The 19,498-nt window shown below is 34.1% G+C and overlaps 1 protein-coding gene across 2 annotated transcripts; it reads right to left on the bottom strand.

Annotated features, from left to right (window-relative positions):
• Positions 1-1,885: 1,885 nt before the first annotated feature.
• Tango14 (transport and golgi organization 14) lies at positions 1,886-19,470 on the bottom strand. Of its 2 annotated transcripts, XM_069820195.1 has the most exons (4): positions 18,953-19,466; positions 18,650-18,781; positions 13,574-13,832; positions 1,886-9,449 (listed from the first exon to the last, which is right to left on the bottom strand). In XM_069820195.1, exons 1-4 carry the CDS (start codon positions 19,248-19,250, stop codon positions 9,359-9,361), a joined length of 780 nt encoding a protein of 259 aa, XP_069676296.1. In that variant the 5' UTR covers positions 19,251-19,466; the 3' UTR covers positions 1,886-9,358. The 2 variants fall into 2 exon arrangements, with proteins under 2 accessions (XP_069676296.1, XP_069676297.1); XM_069820196.1 differs by lacking the exon at positions 18,650-18,781 and having other exon boundaries at positions 18,953-19,470.
• Positions 19,471-19,498: the final 28 nt, after the last annotated feature.

The raw sequence follows: 19,498 nt of genomic DNA, 5'->3' as shown, positions 1-19,498 counted from the left end.
TACCGGTAGCATTTCATTCGTAATTGCTAAAAATTCCTGACATTTTAAAGAAAATCGATCAACAAAGGAATATCCATGGGCTATTACCCTGAAGTTCATTCTTGTAGTTTTCATGATTTCTACTGGGTGTTCATTTCAAAGTGTGTCATGACGTCACTGTTGTTGGGTCACCGATTTGAAGCGAGTTTCAGCTTATGTCAGAGAAGTTGCCTATTATTTAAGGCGTTCTTCAATCTGAACTTGAGAATGTGTACGGTATAACTTGAACGTCGTAGCAACAGATGGCGGTCTGTACGGTCTGTGTGCTACCATAACCTCTTTCGAACTGTTTTTTGCGCCAGCAAGTCATATTTGTTATCATCGGTTGCATACGGTAACATTCCAAAACACAAATCAAATGCTCCGTGTCCATGTAGACCGTCGAAGTTAATGTCAACAAATACGTAAGTAATCGTCTTAACCCTCTCCCCATATCCCGACAGTACGTATTTCCAAACAGTTCACATTCCTGCCACTACCGGCGTTACCGTACGTAACGGTATGTACTCTTCAGAATGAACGCCATACCTCCTAGGCAACTTCTCTACCTCACAGGTTATACACCTCTGCGGAAGTGTAGGAAGATTGAATTCTCTAGGCTCATCGGCTAGCCACATGACGGCATACAGCGAGCCAAGACACATTTTGAACTGAACACCCAGTATATGCTTATTCTGATTATAGTAATTTAGGAATTAGGTATCAAAACTTGCAGTATATTAAACATTTCAGTTAATTTTGTTTGAAATTAAATTACTTTGCCTCATTGTGTGAACTCCTTTCTGTAAGATATTACCGTATTTACTCGCGTAATAGACGCACTTTTTTTTTTCGATTTTTATAACAAAAAACTAGGGTGCGTCCTTTATGCGAGGAAAAAGTTTAGTGGGGGGGAGGAAATACGTATTAAAGATGTGCCAACTAGAATACTGAAATAATTGATAGAATATGTAACAATATATGGGCCGCAACTGATTTATATATTGATTGCATCGCACTTAAGACAATCTATAGTTAGCAGCAGTTGTATAAACAGATGATAACTTGTAACAATGAATACAGCGACAATAAGACAAGACACTTTATTGTTATTATTAACTCTAGCCTTACCTCATTCACTATCAGGTTCAGCATCACTGCTATCATTTGTCACAGATTCACATTCCTCTATGCGTCTATTATGCAGGGAACTTCTTTTTTTATTTTAACGTGAAAAATTGGGATGCATCCATTACATGGGTTGGAAGGCTCCGATTGGTATGGCATTTTCATTTTTATGTTTAAAGATATGGTAACCCTATAGAAATGTGATGACTTAAGCCACATCAAAGGATTTAGTATTAAACTTAATTTGTCAACTATGTTCATTATCGGCAAGATGATCTGACGAATGTATGTAGTGAACAGGACATTATTTGCAAGAAATTTTCTGCAGTAGCCTATAATTAAAAAAAAAAGCCATATCTAATGAAAAATGAAACAATCACTGTTACGGGGCAGGGAAACTTATTCACTGAATATGAATTCATCCATCAATTTGGGAAAAAATAAATTTGAAGTATATGAATATACGGAAAGATAAATTACATGCCAAAAGACCACTTTCTTTTAGTATCATACGTGCTGAAAATGAAAACTTTTCTTCAAAACTTCATTTTTTTTTTTGAGATAGGATATTTTCTCTATTGTTTATGTAACAAACTTACCTGTCTATATGTATAATGATATTAAATGTGATGCATATTTCAATTGCATTTTAAGTTGAAAGCAAGAATAATGGCTGTAGCATGTCTATTTAATAAATTAAAATTGAATGAGGTAGAATAAATGAATAACTACACAAATATAACTTACATACCTTTTAATAAAATTGGTGTTATGGTCTGGATAATGATGTTTAAAATATAGTAACAAAAAAAAAAAAAATGAAAGGTTGAGGTAGCAGTGTCGAGTTGATCATGTTCTGGAATAAAGTTACTCCTAAAGTTACCTCTCATTTATATTGATACCTCAACTTGTATTGAGGAATTTACAATTGGCATGATCATAACAATGAACATTCTGCCAACTTCTCATTCTTGAGATTTAACAATGGTAGGTAATCAGACTAAATTTACTCACACGTAAGTTACATCATATTTTCATACACTAAAATTAGAATCACCTGAACATAAGCTACAGTCATCTTTATTATTAGGCAATTCGTCACATTCGCTCACAACCTATTTTATATATTGCATAATAGTAATTTATAGTATAAGAGAGTAAAATTAGATTTTATCCACGAGTGAAAGTTTAGTGCCTAAAGCAAGCCAAGGGTGATAATTTCCACAAGTGCATAAAATCTGTTTAATCTCATGTGCTATACAATATTTTATCCATTACTGGCATCTAAATTTAATTATAATTTATACGGCTTTTCTTTATAATGTTTTGTTTGTGAAGAAGTACATGAAGAAAAGAAGGCCATCTATGAGCCTACAATTCAATACTTTAGGTATTATTGTCATATACAAGGACAGATTGAAGTCTTTGGACTATTATTTGGAGCATGGAGAACAATAATTTCCAAAATTCTCACGTGAATGTTTTAAGTCTTTTGAAATTCCTTTAAAAATTTTGAAATTTACTGCTGTGGACATAATGAAATATTCTGTTCAGATTTTATGTAATCACTTGTACACGTATATTGTATCTGATTATTATTATTATTGAATAAACTAACGTTCACAGTGTTAGCTTCCTTTCTAAAAAATAGTATTGATAATTCAATTTTTTTGTTTATTTATTTAGTATGATGTGTCTTTTGGCAACCCTTACTGAAGGACAGCTACCCTTGTGATGTATATCACAAGCAAAAATAGTTGTGTGGAAATGAAATAATTTTATTCCTCTGTACACCTTATTTATGTGTATTTATCTGTACATCTTATACTGTATTCATCTGATGTTGTTTACGTTGTCTACTTACAGTATTCCATTCAGGGGTGGGGACAGGAAACTACACTAAAGCAATGCAGATAGCGTAATGTGTAACGGACATGGTCGGTCCTGATATGCACGTCTGTAGACAGCAGCGTATGTGTACAAGTTGCAGTGTCCAGTCGATCAGTCCTAGTGAAATGGAGGATTACACGAGAGTGGAATATGCAGACATTTTCGAATATGGATGAGCCAATGGGAACAGTAGACAAGCACACAGATTGTATCCGGTCAAGTACCCATGTAGGAGACATCCAACACATACCATTTTTCCACCAGTGTTCCAAAGGTTAAGGGAAGGAGGGTATGTGGTGCCAAATTAGTTCCATTTCCACACAACTATTTTTGCTTATAACTTTCGACTCAGTCATTTCCGGACCATGGTTCCTTATCTCAAATTGATACATGTGCCCTTCCCCATCATCCCTGAAAGTTTGTAACACTAGCCTGGAAACACACACATATTATATATATATATATATATATATATATATATATATATATATATATATATATATATATATGAAGAGTCCACTGCAAGAATGATGGATGTCATTTGGAATACATTTTGCAGGAGAAGCAATTGAAAGTTTGAAATGCTTAGCGCTCAAAGCTTAACTGTGATTTTCCAATCATTACTGGACAATGACTATCAGTATTAATGCCATATAACTCTCTATGTACATTCTATATGTCTTAAGCTATACATTGACGTCTTGGTTCATTTTCGACAAGAAAGTGAAATCCATAATTCTTGCAGTGGACTCTTCATTTATATATATATATATATATATATATATATATATATATATATATATATGTGTGTGGATTTTATTGTTGCTAATGTGTTGTCCTGGAGAGAGTGATTTAAACATTTTTTTTACGATAGTGCATAAAGTTGCATTTTACCCACTGTTATCAGTGCCTATACCTGGATCTTTCATTACTTAAATATTAGACGTAACACAAATAAGTAATAAATTTAAATTCATATCTACATTTTAGTCATTCTGAATTTACATATAGTGCTCATTGTAACAAGATTGATGATTCAATTGTTTCTAATCACTTTGTAGATTATATGGCCAGTTTAGATGGCCATGAAATTATGAACATGAATAAAACAGGCTGCCATTCCATGGACACTTGCTTCTTAACAGTTCTGAGTATAGACGGCCATGACATTGTGATCTTATAACCTCTCCAATTTGAAATATTTACTTAATGTAAATTTGTGCTATCGTGGAAAAAACATTGTATGTCACACATTTGTAAAGTTATATTTTTGGCCCTCATGTGTTTGTGAAACTCGGCTTCGCCTTGTTCACAAACTTTTTACACTTATGCCAAAAAGAAAACCTTTACGAACTTCTCACATAAATATTAATGTACTGCTGGGAATAAAGTAATTGTTCAGGTTGCTAAGGACTGTGAAATGAAGACCAGTTTAGATATCAGTCATAGATAAAACAATTTTTAACACTTTATAGTTCAATTAGTAAATAGTGCTATGTAGTCTGAATATATAATGAGAATGTTTCCCCATAATTCTCGTCTTTAAGTAAGACTAGCTGCCGCTCGAATTTATAACTATCTGTGAGGAAGAAGTCACTTACATGTAAGTAAATACAGTACCAACTTGTGTAAAAGAACAAAAATATGAAATCTGTATGAAATCCACTAGATGTTCTGATAAATGTATAAATGGAATTCGAGACAGAAAATCATAACATTTACACATATTCTTGACGATACGAACAGTAAGTGGGGAATAGAACTGCATTTCGATATCATTTCTGTTTAAGATAGAGCATATGCTATGTTGATACAACAGCATGTGGAATAAACTTGTGCTTTAAGGATAAATATGTTTCAATTTTATACTAAAAACTCGATCATTAATTTACATACAAAAAATTTAAAAATATAATGTTTGGGAGCATATTTGTGGGAACACTGATTATGACCTGTCAAAATAATATTCTAAATCTTTTACACATTATAAGAGTACACAACAGATCATTACAATGTTATATGTATGAAAGGAAATTTCATTTTCTGCATTTCACATTACATAAAGATTTGACATTAAAAGAGGCACAAATTTTCCACAATTTTTAAGCATTCTTACTGAACATAAATAAAAGCAAGGTCTGTTCAAAAAGTTAAGACACCGAGCATTCATCAAAATCATGATTTTTTAAAAATACGTATGTAAATAGTATTATGACTCTTTCAGGTTTGTATCATTGCAAGTTTATATATAATTTCATAATTCTTGCATAGTTTTCTAAGAACTAAAAATAATTAAAACAATATACATTATTTTGGAAGACAAACTTGAGAAAATAATTACATTTAACATTATAATTAAAACTGTATTTAATGTAAATAACGCACTTGCAATTTGTTTCATGAATTAGTTTTACTTATGACAAGTTTCTTCATGATAACCTACTGTATAAGTATGTACATCACATGTTTTTCCTTATTCTCTATAAATTGTAAGAGATTATGAAAAATCTTTATAAAAAGTCTAGGTATGTTACAGATACATTATTATACTTCATGTTGAATTTTGCTAGATAAGATGCGTATATTTTCTTTTAACAACTTTATTACTTTTTCCTCACCTTGGAGCAACAGTAGCAAATATAAATGACACTCGAGAGGAAATTAAATGCAGAATTAATATAGGAAATGTCTGACATTATTCAGTTGAGAAAATTTTGTCATCCAGTCTTCTTAAAAAAAAGAAAAGAAAAAAAAAAACAAAGTTAGAATTTATGAAACAGTTATATTACCGTTTTGTATGGCTGTGAAACTTGGACTCTCACTTTGAGAGAGGAGCAGAGGTTAGGGTGTTCGAGAATAAGATTCTTAGGAAAATATTTTGGAGCTAAGAAGGATGAAGTTACAGGAGAATGGAGAAAGTTACATAAGGCAGAACTGCATGCATTGTATCTTCACTTAACATAATTATGAACATTAAATCCAGACGTTCGAGATGGGCAGGGCATGTAGCACATATAGGTGAATCCAGAAATGCATATAGAGTGTTAGTTGGAAGATCTGATGGGAAAAGACTTTTGGGGAGGTCGAGATATAGATAGGATAATGTTAAAATGGATTTGAGGGAGGTGGAATATGATGCTAGGGGCTGGATTAATGTTGTTCAGGACAGAGACCGATGCCAGACTTATGTTAGGGTGGCATTGGACCTCCAGGTTCTTTAAAAGCCATTTGTAAATAAGTATTACTCTTTCCCCAAGGGTGGCGGACAAGTGGGAGAGAGAATTGGTTATTATACCACAGTCTAGTAAATACAGTCGCGAAGCTTGGAGTGATTTTTTTGCATTTCTCGCAATAGTTGCTAGCCGCTTGGAGCGCTGTGTGTACTAGGAACAATAGACTGTGTCACTAGCATCGTGATCTAATACAGGCCGTAAGGCAGACCATGTGACTCGCTTAACCCAATCACGAAGGGCGGCGTTTCAACCATATAAATTAATTGGAATGCATAAAAAGTAACATATATTTCTCTAAAATGTAGTATAATTGCATTAATAAAATTTAAAACAATGATTAGGAGACACTTCAGACATAATTCCTTGCGAGTTAAGGTGTAATATTATTTTTGGTGTGAAAATTACGTTGTTCGTATGTGTCATAGACCTACCTGCCTTTATTTCAATTAAATATTGCGAAATTCTTGTATATTCATTTATGTACGGTTCAATAATTTTCAGTACGAATATTTAGATATGTTGAAATTATAGGTTATGTTTACTGTCCCAGTTGCCCCTTTCTGTCTAATTTTAGTGGTCTCCAATGCCCTACCATTCATATGGAAATATTATAAGTTATGTTTACTATATCTTATATTCCTAAATTCGCAATTATACATTATAATTAAGCATAATGTCATGTATGATACTCCGCACAATCAATTTGTCTGTATTTTAATACTACAATTGAGTACTGAATTATTGTATTTTTCTACTACCTAAGAGACGAAGTAACAATCGTATGTACACTAATTTCATAAGAGTGGTATGATAAATTTTCTGTCTTTATCAAGGAAGGTAGATGTGCTATATTAAAATCACAATATAAATTCTTTTTTACTAAACCTCAAAATAGCTTCCATTCTAAACGTCTTAAAATGTTGATGCGAAAAGATTATGTTAACATGTAAAATTCTCTTCACATTAAAATAACACAGTTTTGTAATTATTTCTGAAACATATTATGCAACAAGAAGTAAAGGGAACTTAGGGACACATTACACTAAATAAAACTTAGTTATGATACGCAATAAAGTTATAGATCGAAAAGGCATTGACTGTGCCGTATTTCGCATTGTTGTGAAAAGTTGTGTAAACTGTGAAATGTTCGTTATCGGTTGTAATAACTGTAAATGGCTAAAATACAATAATTTGAGTACTGGTAATAATATTATGGGACAAGGAGACGTTTGTTGCACTCTAAATTCTAAGAAAAAGAGGTCAGAGTTATCTTTCCGAAAGATCCTCCAGGAAGGTGAGTTTATAAAATGTAATATATACTTTATGAAAATAATATATAAACCTTATGTATTTCGTATTTCAATAGTGGAAGGAAGGTGTTAATTTTTCAAAAGAACACGATATCAAAAGTACAATACATTTTATCGTCTGCTTGGGAAAGAGTCTGTGATGAGGCGATAGTAGCGATCCTGGTGGCTAGCAACTATCTATGGATGCATATTTCAACTGTCTATGTTTGCATATTTAGTAAGTATTGGCTTCGCAACTGTATATACTAAACTGTGATTATACTTAACTCACATTTATTCAACTTTCCAAAAATTGTCAATTTATATGCGTTAGAAATATTTGAAACATAGCAACCGCAAATACTTCATCAAGCCCAAGATTTTAAACAGTCCTTCTGTAATAACAACACTGTGACAGCATTGCACTTTGATTCTAGAAATGAGTCTTGTAATTATCGTCTGCCCACTTCCATTGTGCAAACAAACAAAAATTTGAATACATACAGATAATGCACGCTTATCTTTATATTAGTTACATAGTTTTGTTAATTACTATGTGACATTTCCTTATCTGTATTTCTCTTCCTACAATGTCTTGGCTTATTCTTTTACAAAAAACGAAAGTTGTAAATAAAAAGAAGTACGTTAAAATAAAAAGTAATAACCTTATTATACAACATTTTAAAAATACAGTCATTACAGAAGCGGCTATAAAAATTACAAGAATATGAATGGGCTACGAGAATTTTTCTCCTTTTACACACCACATTGTGCAATACATTTTGAACAGACCCAAATGTTTAATATTTGCAGCCAATTTATGCATTCTTTAATTTACAGATCACAGTATCTAAACAGTGTTTTCATGCACTTGAACTTATCACAAGATGCAAATTTGTTATTGCATGCTATGAATACGTACAGTATCATACTGTAGAAATTTTAAAGGCTGAATCTAAATCACCCACTCTCTTCAGAATGTTACATAGATGCAAAACAGTACACTATCTCCAATGTAATGTGATGTGTTGGACCCAAAATTTGGCCTGGCACCCTTGAAGTGATTTTCTTATATATATTCTCATGATAAGGAAAAAAAAACACACACACACACACACACACACACACACACACACCCACGCACGCACGCACGCACGCACACACACGCACACACACACACACACACACACACACACACACACACACACCCGCGCGCGCGCGCGCACGCACTCATTCATTTTTCTCACTCTCTCAGTCATTAAAAATTAACCCCTGGTGGCATTCTAAATCAATGTTTATTTCTAACTGTAACCGAGAATCCCTTTCTAAAATGAATAAACATATTTATAATTTTCGTCCTTAGTTTTTAAGAAGTACTTACACATTTCACAGGTTTCTATAATAATGAAAACACCAACGCACTTCTTTTAAGGGCATTTAATATATAACTACAACATTCCCTGGGGTATTAACCTTTCACTTCTGATACCATGCTCTACTTTACAAAAGCATTTTACATGTTCACAGTGAAAAGGTTAAGAAATGAAAATACCTCAGAATTCACTTCACCAGTGCTTCTTAAAATATATATTGTGCACCCTATTGACATACGAGACTGCGAGAAGTTGTAGCCCATGCTGCATATTATCCTGATAAAAGTCATTGACTAAATAGCAACACAGATGACCTGCATTAACTCAGTGTTTGAGGATTTTAAACTTATGAAAATAAACTTGTCTGCTCCTTCCACTGAAGAGAATCTTGCCACTCATTCACATGCAAACAAGGATCATATCAAAATCACTTGCCAAACCTCTGTACACATTTGCCGTATTTACTTAATACTTTAGTGAAGTCCGTTACTTTAAGGTTGTGGTGAGTATTCAGCTGCCTGCAACAAAGAGATTATTTCTTTTTATTATACAGATTATAATTATGAGTCATTTAAAGTGTTGTCTTTCATGAGTCACAAGTTTGGATCCTATTAAATATCGACCCTCACAAGTACTAACATTTAACTCAATTTCTTACATTTTTCAGGAGATGAAAATGAAGTTTTAAAATGGTCGTGTAAATTAGTGTATACAGATATGTAGAGTAACAATAAGATTTTACATACAATTGGGGAGGTTTAGAGTTACAATGGTAGTACTGGAAGAAAAAGAAACAATTTAAGACCATATTAACTAGGACAACTCAAACCATAAAAAATTGAGTTACAATGTTAGTACTTGGGAGGGTCGATATGTTAATTCTGATCTGAGGAAAACAGTTTGAAACATCACAAATATAGACTTAAGAGCAGAGGAACTCTTTTCTTTATTCATTATTACCAGAGCGCGGATTTTGATGACATGTCAACTTTTTTTTTCTTTACATCCTTTACAACACCTGTAAATATATAAATCCTGAGTACAAGCTGATGGTTTCAGAAATGTAGAGTTTTTACGTCATTGTTTGCTGTTTTAATCTTTTTGATATATCTATTTTTTAATGAATTTAAATACTATTATAGTCACAATCATGCCATGGTATGAAAGAAAAATTTCACAACCTCGAGCGAGATTCGAACCTGCGACTTCCTGTACTCCGGTCAGGCGCTATACCACTGAGCTATCGAGTTTGTCTCACGCAATCCCGCTCGAGGTTGTGAAATTTTTCTTTCATACCATGGCATGATTGTGACTATAATAGTATTTAAATTCATTAATATGTCACATCAATGGACGTATATATGTCACCAACATCGTAAGATGAAGATTATATTTTTTAATTTTGAGGTCATTTTTAGTCATTTTTAAAATCTTAAGGTGATTCTTTTAGCCATTTAAGCTAAAGACTTCAATGACGAACTAAAATTTTCAATATAGGAAAACTCGAAAAAATTAGTACTGACATTACCCCAATCAAATGCGGAATCTGAAAGGATTTTCTCGATACTAAGTGATATCAAAAGGAACAAGAGAAATAAAATAGGAGATGAAGCTCTCGGCTGAGTTGTTGTTGTACTCTATGCCTTCCAAAAAAAGGAACTGTGTTAGAAAAAAAAATCCAGGATAACTTATAAAACTGTGCACAAATTGTTAAAGCACTCACAGGAGAAAGCTTTAAAATAACGCAGACACAAGAAGAATTAACACCCAGTGTTCTGTCACTCTTCAAGTAGCCTATGCTCCTGAGGTCAGTGCGGATGTGAAAAGAAGCTTCAATGTATAAAAATGTCCTCACCGACAATTGTCAGTCGTTCACATTTCAAATCTACAAATGTACACTATCATCTATTGCAAAGGACACAAGAGTTGTTAATTTGACATAGGATTATTACTACTGTCTTCGCACTACGAGTTGGCGCAGGGAGTAGATATGTGGGACGGGGGAACTTTACGCTACACTCTGACCTGAAAACTTCAGTCCACTTACTTGGCTACAAGGGAACGGAGTCAGACATAAAAGATTCCGCATCTTCGGTGTTGTCGCTATGACTATCATTATCACATTTTTCAAAATTTCTGGAGTATCATCTGTTTATATTCCAGCCGTGTATATCATTTCGAATCTCTCAACAAAGCCATTAGCCCCAACGCCCCCAGCCTGATGAACAATGAGTGTTCTGGACACATTTACGGTAGTCAAAACTCCCGTAACATTTTTATCGTGCCAGACCTTGGGAAACGTTAAATTGGTAGGCCTATCTATCCGCATTTCGTCCAGATACAAAATCGGTTTTTCCACTTTCCTAAGCTTTCTTATTTGCTGTTGATATCTTCACGTATTCTAATTTACAGTGTTTTCCTCAATTTTTTTTGCTGCACACTTCTTCTACCTGAAATCCTTTTTCTTCAGTATTCGTCTTAATGTTGTCTTTGATTTCAAATCAATTTTCTCTTGTAAAAGGGTAGACGTTTATTGCAGCTTTTTTTTTACTTGTTATTTAACGACACTGTAATAACTACTAGCTTCTTCAGTGTCGATTGAATTGATGATGGCGAGATGGTATTTGGCGAAATGAAACCAAGGATTCGCCATAGATTACCTGACATTCGCCTTCCGCTTGGGAAAACCTCGGAAAAAACCCAACCAGGTAGTCAGCGCAAACGGGAATCGAACTCACTCCCGAGCACAACTGCAGATCAGCAGGCAAACGCGCTACCTCCTGAGCTACGCCGGTGGCTCTCTTTCTTTTTGAAATAAAAATTCTCAATTACATCTTTTTTTGTCAATCTCCCGTCGAAGTCCTCTGCATTTGCGTTTCGGTAGTCTGGACGTTTACATTTTTTTTCTCCCTCAGGTGTCGACAAAGCACTTTCTTCTGTGCAGTCTTTCATTTCATTCCTTATACGCTGTATTGTTCTTGTGGATAGACTTTTCTACCTTTGCTGTAGGTTTCGTAAGAGGAATGCAAAGGCACTGTTGTTCTTTTTCTTCATCACAGAATTATTTTGCACTTCTAATAATATTCCTTTCTTCGCTATAGATTGTCAATCCTTGATTCCTCTTTGTCGACATATTTACAATAAACAAAAAACTGCTATAAACCTAAATAACAGTATACAATAACATAAATTCTATTAACTATATTATTATCAACACTATTAACACGAAAAGCAAAGGATAACTAAAGCAATACATGATTTGTGGTATACTGAAAACAATTGTCCTATTGAAACTAATAAAACACTACAGTAAAAACCCCACTATTATTTTCACAAAGTCGCAAAGACTCATAGACACGTGCAGTAGATGTTTGTGAAACAGGAATATTGCAGTGAACAGCGCGGTGCGCATGCGCGACTGTGTCCCCTCCACCCCGTCCAAGTACTTCAAGTATTTCTCGTTCTTTGCTTGGTGAAATTGTGTCGCAACATCTTGGCTACCACAAAATCTGTGCCCGCCCGCACACTGCTGCTTCAACTCGAGAATTGCTGGATCAATTCGGTTGGGAAATCTTTGATCATCCGCCCTATAGTCCAGACCTTGCTCCTAGCGATTTTCACCTTTTCACTAAGCTGAAAGACTTTCTGGGTGGTACGCGTTTTGGAAGTGATGAAGAGTTGAAGAAGACAGTGAACACCTGGCTTAATGAACTGGCGGCAGAGGAGTATAACACGGGAATTCTAAAGCTAGTGAACAGATACGACAAATGTTTAAATGTAGGTGGTGATTATGTAGAGAAGTAAAGGAAGCTTCAGTTATGTAACAGACTTTGCTTTTTTGAAATAAATATATTTTTTTAAATTATTACAACAAAACGGTCGTTATTTCCTGGATCTCCCTCGTAACACCCAGTGTTCTGTCACTCTTCAAGTATGCTCCTGCAGTCAGTGCGGATGTGAAAAGAAGCTTCAATGTATAAAAATGTCCTCACCGACAATTGTCAGTCGTTCACATTTCAAATCTACAGATGTACACTATCATCTATTGCAAAGGACAGAAGAGTTGTTAATTTGACATAGGATTATTACTACATATGTATACAATTTACTTACAAATGACTTTTAAGGAACCTGGAGGTTCATTGCCGCCCTAATATAAGCCCACAATCGGTCCCTATCCTGAGCAAGATTAATCCAGTCCCTACCACCGGGTATATACCCATTGCAATGTGAATAAATACATACACATATCCCACCATCCTCAAATCCATTTTTATATTATCCTCCCATCTACATCTCAGTCTCCCCAAAGGCCTTTTTCCCTCCAGCCTCCCAACTAATGATCTATATGTATTCCTGGATTCACCCATACGTGCTACATGCCCTGCCCATCTACTTATGTATAAGATTGTTTATTTTTAGGTCATTTTCTAACATTTTTGGGTCATTTTATAGGTCACTATTAGGGTTTTTTTAGGTCATCAAAATCTGCGTACTGATCATTACAGATTCTCCTTTAGGTTCGAAGCCTTAGGCAATGTGGAAAAAGTGTCTTGTTACATACCGTAATATTCTCTACTCTTTAAGTCTTACACTTGATGTGAAATTTAAACCAAGAAGTACTGTACATAAGCAGACTTACAGAAATTCCGTCACACGTATCTGCCATGGAAGAAAGCCATACATGGAGCATATGTCTCCACAATAAAGTATAAGCTCTGGATCTGGAATTTCCATTTCCTTGTGTAACTTTTCATCAATTACAAATCTATTAACTTCTGATGACTTTGTCTGGCCAGAAAGAACTGACTGACACAGGGTCTTTGTGAGTTCCACCAATGATCCTTTTCCATCGGCCAATGAAAATATATTCAAATGAAGACTGTGTGATGAAGTAACACCTGAAAAATAATTTCTACTTCCAGTACTCGTTACCTCTTTTAATAAATAACACTTGTGTTACAGAGAGGAGCATTTATCGAGACCCGAGGTAGAGGTGTGTTATCTGGCTGAGAGCAGCTGGACACTAGTGCGAGGTGAGGCATGCACACATGGGCATATTACGTAACATATTTGCTATCTACGTGTCTGTTAGCAACAATCAACATTTTCAATTATAAACAGCTGTTTCACAACTTCTCAAACTGTAACATAACGGTATTTTTTTTTTTAATAATTGATTAAATGGCGATCTTACTCGTGTTAATTGTGTAAGCATGTGCGGCTTACAGCTGTTTCGGTGCTTCTTCACACCATCCTCAGAGCCTACTAGATCTCGGCGTCATCTCGAACTTCGCTGCCTGTTGTGTGGATGCGTTCGATTGTTGAAAAGTGTTGAAATGTGGTGTCAAATAGTGTGTGTGTTCTGAAATTGATCTGTGTGTTGAGAATTTGATCAGGGTGTGTTTTAGTGTGTCTGTATATTTCATATTGTTCTAGTGTGTTGAGTTTTTGGGTTGTATGTGTAGGATTTCCATGTCTGTATTTATGTTATTGTATATGTGGTTAGCATTAGTTATATGTTCAGCATATGTAGATGTTTTGTGTCCTCTGGTTATCGCTTTAATGTTTTCTTTGTATTGAGTTTGGAATGATCTGCCTGTCTGTCCAATGTAGAAACTGTCGCAACTATTGCATGTGAGTTTGTATACGCCTGTGTGATTGTATTTATTTGTTTGCGTTGTTTGTGTGTTGAGAAGTATTTGTAGTGTGTTTTCTGTTCTGTATGCTATGTTGTATTTCTGTTTTCTGAATGAGGATGCGATCTTGTGTGTGTTTTTGTTTTCGTATGTTAGTGTGATGTAATTCTTGTGTTCTTGTGTTTGTGTTGTGTTTTTGTTTTGTCTTCCTTATGATGTTGTCTATTACGTTTGGGTTGTAACCATTTTCTTGTGCTATGTATTTGATTGTGTTCACTTCTTCATTGTAGTGTTGTTGGTTCATGGGTATGTTGAGTAATCTGTGTACCATTGTCCTGAATGCAGCATGTTTGTGTTGTGTGGGGTGATTAGATGTGTTGTGTATGTGTGAGGTTGGTTTTCTGTATATTCAAAGATTCAACATGGAGTATTTTTTTTACTGTTGGTTAGGCCTATGTTTTTTATTATTATGCCAAGCATTAGACAACAACAAGTTTATACACGACTCAGTGGGCTAGTGTGTTGAAAAAAAAATCCAGATTTTTCAGTGCTGTGGCATCGAACCAAGTCATGGTTGGAAAAGCGAGGATCTTTGTGAAAGTGAATAGCAATTTCATAAAAAGATGTTCAAGCGAAGGGGGGACATTTTGAGCAATGAATGTGAGCTAGGTGATTACAAATTCCTATTTAGATAGAGTATCAATGCTGAGGATACAGATGCACATCTTGTTAGGCTATAGTTTAACAGGGCCTGGCACCACCTATCTCCGATCATGATAAATGCTCCTCACTATATATAACATCATCCTCTCATCATGTTCTCTCGATGACAAATTTGCCTCCTTATGTCTCTATCATTCCATGTTTCGTTACTGAATTGTAGTATAGCTTATTATAAATTAACACACACAGATTGTCTCAGTACATGCACGCACACACTCGAACACACACACATTAATTTAAGCACTGTAGGAAAAAATATGATTTTGAAGTTATGCTATAATGACGCATTTTAAAAATACTCTTGAATATACGCCTAGATTGTTATTAAAAAAACAACCTATGGTAGCCTACTTAGGCCTAAACAAAGTGTTGTATGAAAATGAAATTATGAAAAATTAATGTAAAATGATTAACATGTGAGTACGTAAGAATATATTGTGGAAGGTAGGCCTGACAAAACTTTTATGGAAAGCATTTATAGAAACATAAGTGCATTCCATAACTCTCCTACTCAAATCACATCTTCGCCTTCCCGTGGTGCAACCTGTTTTAACAAACAAGGCTCTAATTCTTCCAGCTAAGTCATATGGACGCACTAACCAATGGCAGGTGTGGTCTTCCAAACAGTTTGGGGGTTGCTTGCAGATGATATAAACACCATAACACAAAAATATGGTATACCAACATTAAAATGGTTAGATATACTTTTGATATCTCTCTGATATTGGAGAGAAAGAGAGTTAATGGCTTTAATGCCAAACAGAGTTTTAGTTAATATTTAAGGCCTACAAACATAGATAAAATGTTATACATGAGAAATTTCACTTATACAGAGTGAATCGTAACTATGTCATTGATTTCAAAGTTATCCTTTGCGATATTTCAAACGAAAAGGTTTAATACAATTTTTCTCGTTTTTGCTTCCTTTTCGAAAAAAAAATATATATTCTATATGAAAAATTTCATGGTGTATTTTGGGAAAGCTACTGAATTAATTCCCAATATGGTCAGTCAGTTTAAGAGAGCAGTGTATTATGTTAATAAATGACTGAAAGAATTTCAGTTTTGTTCTTTAAATGTGCAGAAATTTGATCTGAACAAATGTAACTTTTCGTTCTGCAAAGGAATTTTTAAATGTTACTTTTGTTCAGATCAAATTTTTGCACATTTACAGGACAAAACTGAAATTCTTTCAATCATTTATTAACATAATACCCTGCTCTCTTAAATCGACTGAGATAATGGAAATTAAATCAAGGCTTTCCCAAAATACACTATGAAATGTTTCATATAAAACAACTATTATCTCGAAAAGGAAGTAAAAACGAGCAAAATTGTATTAAACTTTTTTTGTTTGAAATGCCTCAAAGAATAATCCTGTGAAATTAATGACATTACTTACGGTTCACCATTTATAATAGTCATCTAGTCACAATAGAGTAGTGAAGCAAACCTATTTCAGAAATTCTAAGAATTAATGCTCTTTATGAAGGCCTATATTTTTAAGAAGAAAAGGGATAGAATTCATTCAGTATAACCCAAGTTTCGTTAAGCCAAACAATATATAATCTTACCCTTATTCACCTGAACCATCTCCTCTATGGCAAGATAATATGATTTTCAAATTCTGTAATAGGCTATGCCATCTACGGCTTTAAACATGCAGGGAGTACTTGAAGGATAATGAACATAAAAAGTTATGTCAATAGGCCTACATGAGCTTGATCATTACCAGAGGTCTAATTGCATGTGAAGGAGCTGTCATCATAAGATGGGTAGGCCTACAACCTAAACTAATAAAATATTTATATTTTTTCACTCATGCATGTTATCAATAGCCTGCACGTTTACAGAGTGAATAAAGTGTTTTATGCACTTTATGCACGTATAAATAGTAGTCTGTTAACTAATTCATGCCTGACAATAATTCACACAACGATAAAAGCATGAACTACAAATTGATAGGATACTTGTTCATTCACTTAGGTCTATGTCTGCTTTTGTTTTAAGTAATTTAATACATAAAATTCTGTTATTATTATTTATTTATTTTGTATTTTTTTTTTGTTTTTTTTTTTTGGTTCAGATGCAACGAAGGTAAGTTTTTTCTTAAATTTTTAACCCAAATTGTCAACTAATCAGTAATCTTAAAAAAAAAGTAAATAAAATAAATAAATAAATAAAAAGGCTAAAATAAGAAACGGAATGCACGAGTCCTGGACCAAATAACTTAAAACCCAAGATGCTTTTAAAGTCTTTGGTCCAATGCAATTTATTTCAATGCAATGAAAATATGTCAATTCTTGAATTTGTGCCCTGGGACAAAAGAACAAAATCAACAGAATTTTCTGTAGGTCTACTTACTACTTATTGTTAAAGCAAAACCAGCATACGTACATGGATACGTTTCCCATCAATTAACCATTTTATAGGCTTATTCAAGTCTTAATATAATATGGCTAAACAATATCCACTAATGAACAATAACTTCTTTACTGTGTTAATATTATAAAAATGCTTAGCTGATTAGTTTCGAGGTGGTGTCCCTCACATCTTCTGGTTTCCTGTTGCAGTGGGGAGTCTTCACGATTGTGTCGAAAAGGATATGTTTCTTTGAAATTGAGTTGAGCGTTCAGGATGTGTTTTTGTATTTTGTAGATTTCATATTGTTCTAATGTGTCAAATTTCTGGGTTTTTGGCTGAATGTGTAGTATTTTCATGTCAGTGTCTATGTTGCTGCAGCTGTGATTGGAGTTTGTGGTGTGTTCTGGGTAGGTTGAATTGTTGTGTGATTTGGTCATGGCTGTGATGTGTTCCTTGTAACGTGTTTGAAATTATCTTCCAGTCTGTCCAATGTAGAAGTCGTTGCAACTATTGCATGATAGTTTGTACACACCTTGTTAAGTTGTATTTTTTGTGTGTCTTGTCTGTGTGTTAAGATTTTTGTAGTATGTTTTGTGTTCTGTATGCAATGTTATATTTCAGTTTCTTGAGCGATGAATGCAATCTTGTATGTGTTCTTGTTTTCATATGTTAGTATGATGTATTTGTTTTATTCTTGCATTTGTGTTGCATTTTGTCTTTCTTATACGATGTCTATTATGTTGGGGTTGTAACAATTTTCCTGTGTTATGTATTTGATAGTGTGTATTTCTTCCTTATAGCCTTGTTGGCTCATAGGAATGTTGATGAGTCTATGTATCAACACCACCTGTGAGGGAACCACCTCGAAACTAGTGAGCCAGGTATTTTTATAATATTAACACAGTAAAGAAGTTATTGTTAATCAGTTATTACCATTTTATGTTTGTCTTAATGTAGTGTGGCTAAATAATATTATTCAGATATAGACCTACCATTTTTTGTTCCATTTTTAGTGTTCAATTCACGAGTTTTTGTTTTCTTCCCCCATATTATATTATCGACATTTCCTTTTCTTATTTCTGTAAGTGCTTTGAATAATTCTGCTTCATTCTTCTTCAAAAATCCTGAAACAGTAATATTCATAACATTCATTACACAGAGAAAGAAGCCAATTGTAGGCTACAGGTGTCTGATGAAAAACAATTAGGAAGTGATTGAAAAAGTGGGCCTATTTGACTAAACTCTGCTACAGCATAAGAGCAAAATCATAAAAAATGTTGGACAATATATCATACCTTGGTGGTCATAGAAGCTTATGAAAGAAATTCCTGCTGCTATGCACCAAACAGCTATATTTGCTAGATCCTTGAAGGATATTGTTTCATTACCTACAATTACCACCAAATGAGAAGGAATTTTTTCGAATAACTTCACTTGTTTTGAAATATATCCAAGTTCATCTGCAATATATCCCTTATGAAAAAGGTCTTCTATCTTCCTACGTAAATAAATCCACAGAGATTTTATAAACTGTACAGCCGATAGCAACATATGAAAGAGCGCCCATGTTACATGAAACAAACTGAACGTCATGTTGTCTAATGAATGAAAGTAAATCTACCATAATCGCCAAACATATATACACTTCACCGGTCGAGGTACCACAGTCCAACTCGTCGAACTACAACTTACACAAGCAACGTCCTCGTCCAGTTACATCACTACACATGCTACACGTCCCCCGACCCCCACACTCCTTTCAACTCTTGACACCTTTCGAGCCAACCTGTGAGAGGTTATGGAAACCTTGACAGCGATGTAAGATCAGACGCATATATAAT

Source organism: Periplaneta americana, chromosome 3 (assembly GCF_040183065.1).
Source record: "Periplaneta americana isolate PAMFEO1 chromosome 3, P.americana_PAMFEO1_priV1, whole genome shotgun sequence".
Classification (NCBI taxonomy): Eukaryota; Metazoa; Arthropoda; class Insecta; order Blattodea; family Blattidae; genus Periplaneta; species Periplaneta americana.
The sequence above is the reverse complement of the archived record's forward strand: the minus strand, read 5'-3'. Positions and strand labels throughout refer to the sequence as shown.

What these genes read in the sequence shown, in the direction of transcription:
- Tango14 (XM_069820195.1), bottom strand. Translation starts at nt 19,250, where the DNA reads ATGACGTTCAGTTTGTTTCATGTAACATGGGCGCTCTTTCATATGTTG. An exon ending in AAGCTTCTATGACCACCAAG is followed by an intron (nt 18,782 to 18,952) that starts GTATGATATATT and finishes TTACTGTTTCAG; the next exon opens with GATTTTTGAAGAAGAATGAA. An exon ending in TAAAAATGGAACAAAAAATG is followed by an intron (nt 13,833 to 18,649) that starts GTAGGTCTATAT and finishes ATTATTTTTCAG; the next exon opens with GTGTTACTTCATCACACAGT.